Raw genomic sequence first — 6,000 nt, forward strand, 5'->3', positions numbered from 1 at the left:
AGTCTCTTGCCATTTACACATGACAAATCTAGGCCCAAAGAGCTGTCCTGAGTACAGCCTCATTCATCTCTATACAACTGCTGCTCCCCAAAGGAGAGTGACCTCTCCTCTGAGAAGAGAAATGAACAGAAAACACTGTTTCTGTTTCACTTTTCTGAGAAGCAGAAAAGACAGGTGCTCTGTCTTATGTGCAATGGGAAGACTTCTTGCTACCACACAGAAACTTTGCTGGCATGAGATAAGGTAGCCAGGCCACCAAAGGAAAATTTTGGCCCTGAGTTTGCTGAGGAACTCTGGGTAGGGCCTCTCTTTCAAAATTTCTGTCACTTGTAAGAAGACTGCTTTCCAGTTCATTCCAACCTACATGAAAGAGGGATTAAGGATCTTTCCTTGCATAACTCCCTTAATCATGACATGAAGTTGAAGGCATACACTTATAGTCTGAGAACATATTACAAGTCAAAAGCTTTTCATTAGTAAAACAGAACAACGAAATACAATACACAAATGACAAAAGCAGGAAACACACAGCTAAGGCTGTACCCAATCCTGTACCCTAATCCTGTTCTACAACATAATTTAAAGACATGCCAACTTCTCCATCTTCTGTGACAGCATGATGACAAATGACCATAGAGATGAGAAGGCTTCAGCCACTGTCTTCATCTTCCACATGTTTTCTGTTTCACAGAGATACTTTAGGACAGGGCATATATACACAGGGCTGCTTAAAAACTCTTGATCAAAAATACATCAGGCTGAAAAACAATCTCAGTGTCTGATTCTTCCAGTTGCCAAGGATAGGTAGGGATTTCAAAAGCATCTCACCACTTCAGTGGGACCTAGATGCCTAAGTCTACACCTCATGGCTGGGCTTTGTGAACGAAGATTTAGGAAGGCTCTACCCACGTTTGTTACAAGCACGCTGGTGGCTAATGAGGCCAATATGAGATAGACATATCCGATTGCAAAAGGCACAGCAGAAAGACTCCTTAGGTGGTCTATTCTGCAAGACACAATTCTTTCTGCGTTGTCTTTTCTCCTCAAGAGTGATCCTACATGTGTTCTCAAAGGCATCAGCAGCGTTATAGATGGTGTGTCTCCAGATCTCCCGGTTGGAGGCCAGAGTAGACCAGTTATGTTGATCAGTATGGCCAAGGCTGAGATGTTGTTTCAGGGAGTCCTTGTATCTTTTCTTCGGGGCTCCTCTCTTGCGGCAGCCGGTGGCAAGTTCACCATAAAGCAAGATCTTAGGGAGGTGGTGGTCCTTCATCCTTGAGACATGCCCTGCCCAGTGCAGCTGTGTTCTCAGCAACATGGCCTCAATGCTTGTTCTTACAAAACCAACAAAGATTGAATCTGAATCTTGAGCCACCCCTAGGCTCAAAATAACCTTAAAAACCTCCCTGCTCTAAGAATGATGGGTGCTTACCTACCTTTAACCTGGAAACATATGAGTTACTGATTTTTTTTTTTTTTGAGAACCTTAGATAAAAAAGAAACTCTTCTCAGACATGGAATTTGTATGTCAAATACTTGCTTCTGTTATTCCCAGCCTTTTCGGGCCCAAGCTGTGCTGCAGAGAATCACACAACCTAATCATCAGACTTTTAGCTAAAAATAGATAGATGAAGTTTCTATGGCGTTCTCTTCATAGTCATAGAGACAGTCATTTGGGAATACATTGCCATCCATCAGGAAATTAGAGCACTTGCCTAAAAAAGAGAAAAGCCTAGTGACAAAAAAAAACACTATCTGGCATCTACTGCACATACACAATACATGAAGCCAAAACAATAGTATGCTCTGTTGCACATTTTCAATAATCTTCAGGCAAGATACAAAAAAAAAAGAAAGACAAAGTTTCGTATCAGGGTGGAAACAGACACTTGGATAGTATGAAAATGAGAATTGTGTTTTAAGAATCAAAAGCAGCTCAAATGACGTGTTTGCGAAATGTACCTCGACTCTGATGAATTTCCTGAGCTACCAGTGCTTGGTTTTGGTTTGTTTAGTTTTATTCACCTCCCACATTCCTGAGGGACAATGTTTTCTGAAGCTATTAAGGGTGTGTGCGACTGTTGCTTTACTGTTTTTGTTATCAAGATATACACTGTACTTGCAATGATACAAGTAAGGCAACCCCAAGAAGCAGAGTGATTGGTACCCAACAGGGATGAGTAAGGGCGTGACAGCTGCACCCAGTGTGTGGAAGAGGCAGAAGACAGCTTCTTGCATCAGAGGAGCTCTGGGGCCAGCGGGAAAGCCCAGACCCAGCCCATCAAAGTATTAGATGGGCACTGGTGCTGCTGCATAGCTTGCACAGCTGTGTGCCACCAATGCAGCAGGAAAAAAAGAAAGGGTTGTGGGTTTTCCAGGGCTGCTCTTAAATTCTACTTGCTTTTGTGCTTGTGTTGTCTGAGCTGTGGGATTTCTCTGCATGGAAAAGCAGAGTCTAGGAGTGGCCTAAATATGGGACTTATGCATTTGTATGCACAGACCACATAGGAGTTCAGCAGACCTGCCTCTTCAAGGTGTGCCATATGTGCATGCAGGTTCATGCACACTTAGATCTGAGTTTGTGATTCCATACCAATATTTGGTTGCAGGATTTAAACCCAAGGGGAAGCAGAATCATACAGAACAGGGAAAACATGAAAGACAGACACACGCAGACCTTTTCCAAGTTATTGCCAATGACTACAAAAGCATGATGCAATATCACAATAGCAAGGTCAGTAGGGCCCAAAAGGAGTGTGCAGGCCTCTTCTAGAAACACCTACACATCTTTGTTCTCCTCTGATATTCTCTCCATTTCTGCCTGCCTGGTTTCTATCATAGACTGCACCTGGACAAAGGAAAAGGAAAAGGGTCATTTGGGAGCTTATTTCCTCACACACTGGTGCCCAGAACTGCCTTGCCATTCCTCTGCAGGTTTTGTGTTCAGTACACCATGAACCCAGCAGCAAACCACAAAGATGGTGCTTTTCCTGACTGACTAGAGGGCAACGAAGGAAAAGACTCACTCTCTTTCTCTGTCTACTTTCTTTTCTCTAACCTCCTCCTTTTCCCAAGAAGCAACCCATACTTCTACTCACTCCTAAACTATTGTCTAATTTGACTGACTTTGAATTAGCTGTGTTTTAATACCATGCAGGATCAGCAGAGACAGCTCTCCTGAATAGAGGTGTGTGGGCAAAAAAGTGTTCCCTCCCAGTCTAGGATAGAGGTAGCTGGGGAAGGGTCACAGAGGGGCCCTATATCTGTCCTTAAGCTTCCCTCATTTCTCAGGTAACTCCAGGGCACATTTACCCCATCCTTCCCCCAAACTGAACTCTTCACCCACACTCTCGTACCTTCTCTCCCTCTCCTTTTGGAGCACATGCGGCCCCTTGCATCCCAAGCACTCTGCTCCTGCCCTGTGCTTTTCCTCCTCCCAAGATACACAGTGAGAGAAACAGTCCTGGCTTGACCCTAACTTTGGTGTGCTCAGTAAAGCTGGCTTTCTGCTGTGGCCCTAACAGGCAGTCCCCACTGAGCCTCAGCAAGACCATACCTCCATCAGTATGAACTGCAAGGGGTCATCAGGTTTAGAGTACACCAATTTTTCTGTGATCTCCTGAGACAGAGACAGACAGAAGGAAAGAATTATTGATCCTTGGGTAGGTGGGTGGCTGCACTTTCTGCTCCAACACTATCTGCATTTTAAAAAGCAAGCATCTCTTTCAAACCTCAAAGATGATCAAGGGTCCTTTTCTACTGCTTTTCCTAAGTTTACACTTAGGAAAGCACAAGGACAAGGAGGGATCTGGGGAAGGGATAATTTGGCTCAAGCTAACTTTAGGCCAAGCTTCTCATCTAAGCTTCTGGAAGGAGAAGGAAATATATATTTCACCTGAAATATCTGCATAATGTTATGTTTCTCCACGTAATCGATGGACATTTGATAGGCATTTTCAAATATCGTTGGCTCTGGTGTTTCATATGCAGTCTCTGCTGCCGATGACACAGCCTCAGATGTCTTACCATCCTGTGTGGAGTCAGACATGTATATCTTGACTTCAAAACTTGACAGTTCACCCACAGATGATCTGATGTCAGGTGAGCTTTCCCTGGATGTGGACTATTCAATGAGCGGTAACTGGTCCTCAGAACCTGGTAGTTTCTCAATAATCAGCTCATCTGCAGACACTGGCAATTCCACTACAGACAGCTGGTGTTTTAAACCCAGGTAAGTCATCCAGTCATGGTGGGGATTCAACTACAGGTGTCTGGTCCTCAGATGATTCAGCAGGTGCCAGTATGCTAGATTCTTCCACTTTGGATTCTGAATGATTGTTGTGCTCTTGCTAAAGTATTTAACAAATAAAGAACAAAGAATATTTTAAACATGCATCTCCACAGATCAGATACATCACATTACTGTAACCTTCTGCAAATATGCTGCAACCCCTCTTAAAACATGCACTAATAGGCTTTAATTTCTGTGACTGGCCCCACCTGCACCTTCTGCATGATCCCAGGAACTCCATTTAAGCTCAGGTTCAGAACTGGCCTGTGCCTGATCCTCACTTACTAACTAGTTGTCCTAGGGGGACTCTGTAAATATGTATTGTAGGTAGTTCTGTTTCTATGGAAGTCTCTTGGATAGATCCCAGACCTGATTCATGACCTTTCCTTGCCTGGGGCCGTCGGTGATCCCTCTTACCAGCAACCTGCCTGTGCTGGGGTTGCCCTCAGCTCCTGGCTCCTCTCCCTGTCTGACACAGTCCCCGTCTTGCTCCCTGGCAGCAAGCCACCGAAATTTGTGTAGGTTTCACCCATTCCCTCCTTGAGCAGCTGGCTGTGGGCTGTGCTGTATCCACGCCCTGCTCTCCCATTCCCAGATCTGTGACTGAGCGCAGGCAGAGTCCTGCCCGGTTTCTCCCTCCCGCCCGGGACAGGAGGCAGCAGCCACGGCTGCTTCAAGGTTTTGGGGGTCCCGGTGACAGCAGCGTTGTCTGAAGCCATCTCTGCAATTGGGAAGGGGGCGTTGAGCCTGGGGACAAAAGATACCGGGCGCTCGGCGAGGAAGCTGCTCGGGGGCAGCGCGGGTCGGTGTAGCCCGGGAATCACAGAATCACAGAATCATAGAATCAGCCGGGTTGGAAAGGACCTCTGAGATCATCAAGTCCAACCCTTGATCCACTACCGCCGTGGTTACTAGACCATGGCACTAAGTGCCACATCCAGCCTCATCTTAAAAACCTCCAGGGACGGAGAATCCACCACTTCCCTGGGCAGCCCATTCCAATGCCTGATTACCCTCTCTGCAAAGAATTTCTTCCTAATATCCAACCCAAAACTCCCCTGGCAGAGCTTAAGACCATGCCCTTTTGTCTTACTGACAGCTGCCTGGGAGAAGGCGATTCCCGGGGCCGGGGCTCTCCCTCACCTGCCCCCGGTCCGCAGGACAAGGCAAGGGGCGCTTCGCCCCCGCCCGCCCTTCTGCTGCTCGGCACTGGCCGGGGGGGGCGGTGCGGGACGCCGGGGCGGTTGCCGGGGAAACCGCCGTCACGTGGGTGGGTGGGCGGTGCCGCTGGGTCACGTGGGCGGCGGGTGCCGCGCGGCCATGTTGGGTCAGGGCGGAAGCGCCGGGGGGAGAGGGGAGGGCGGGTGAGGAAATTCCAAAATCCCAGAATCAGTCAGGTTGGAAGAGACCTCTGAGAGCATCGAGTCCAACCTGTGACGGAACACCACCATGTCAACTACACCATGGCACTAAGTGCCCGTCTGGTCTTTCCTTAAGCAGCACCAGGATGGTGACCCCATCACCTCCCTGGATAAGCCCATTGCAATGTCTAATCACCCTTTATGTGAAGAACTTTGGTCTAATATCCAAACTGAACCTCCCCTGGTGCAGCTGGCATCCTCTCATCCTGTCACTAGCTGCCTGGAGGAAGAGACTGATGCCCACATGGCTACAACCTCCTTTCAGGCAGTTGTAGAGAGCGATGAGGT

General features: G+C 47.4%; 1 protein-coding gene across 2 annotated transcripts; it reads right to left on the reverse strand.

The window, feature by feature from the left end:
* Positions 1 to 1,392: 1,392 nt before the first annotated feature.
* Positions 1,393 to 5,515, reverse strand: TEX55 (testis expressed 55). Of its 2 annotated transcripts, none has more exons than XM_051779701.1 (5): positions 5,385 to 5,515; positions 3,896 to 4,349; positions 3,557 to 3,619; positions 2,784 to 2,848; positions 1,393 to 1,715 (listed from the first exon to the last, which is right to left on the reverse strand). In XM_051779701.1, the coding sequence occupies exons 2-5, from the start codon at positions 4,046 to 4,048 to the stop codon at positions 1,703 to 1,705; spliced, it is 294 nt and encodes a 97-aa protein (XP_051635661.1). In that variant the 5' UTR covers positions 4,049 to 4,349; positions 5,385 to 5,515; the 3' UTR covers positions 1,393 to 1,702. The 2 variants fall into 2 exon arrangements, with proteins under 2 accessions (XP_051635661.1, XP_051635663.1); XM_051779703.1 differs by lacking the exon at positions 5,385 to 5,515 and adding an exon at positions 5,056 to 5,115.
* Positions 5,516 to 6,000: the final 485 nt, after the last annotated feature.

Source organism: Manacus candei, unplaced genomic scaffold (assembly GCF_025592945.1).
Source record: "Manacus candei isolate 608988 ecotype Guabito, Panama unplaced genomic scaffold, ASM2559294v1 h1tg000014l, whole genome shotgun sequence".
NCBI lineage: Eukaryota > Metazoa > Chordata > Aves > Passeriformes > Pipridae > Manacus > Manacus candei.

Coding starts and splice junctions, on each gene's coding strand:
- TEX55 (XM_051779701.1), bottom strand. CDS start 4,048: ATGTCTGACTCCACACAGGATGGTAAGACATCTGAGGCTGTGTCATCG. Junction 3,620..3,895: donor ACATTATGCAGATATTTCAG/GTGAAATATATA, acceptor TCTCTGTCTCAG/GAGATCACAGAAAAATTGGT. Junction 2,849..3,556: donor TGCAGTTCATACTGATGGAG/GTATGGTCTTGC, acceptor TCCTTTGTCCAG/GTGCAGTCTATGATAGAAAC.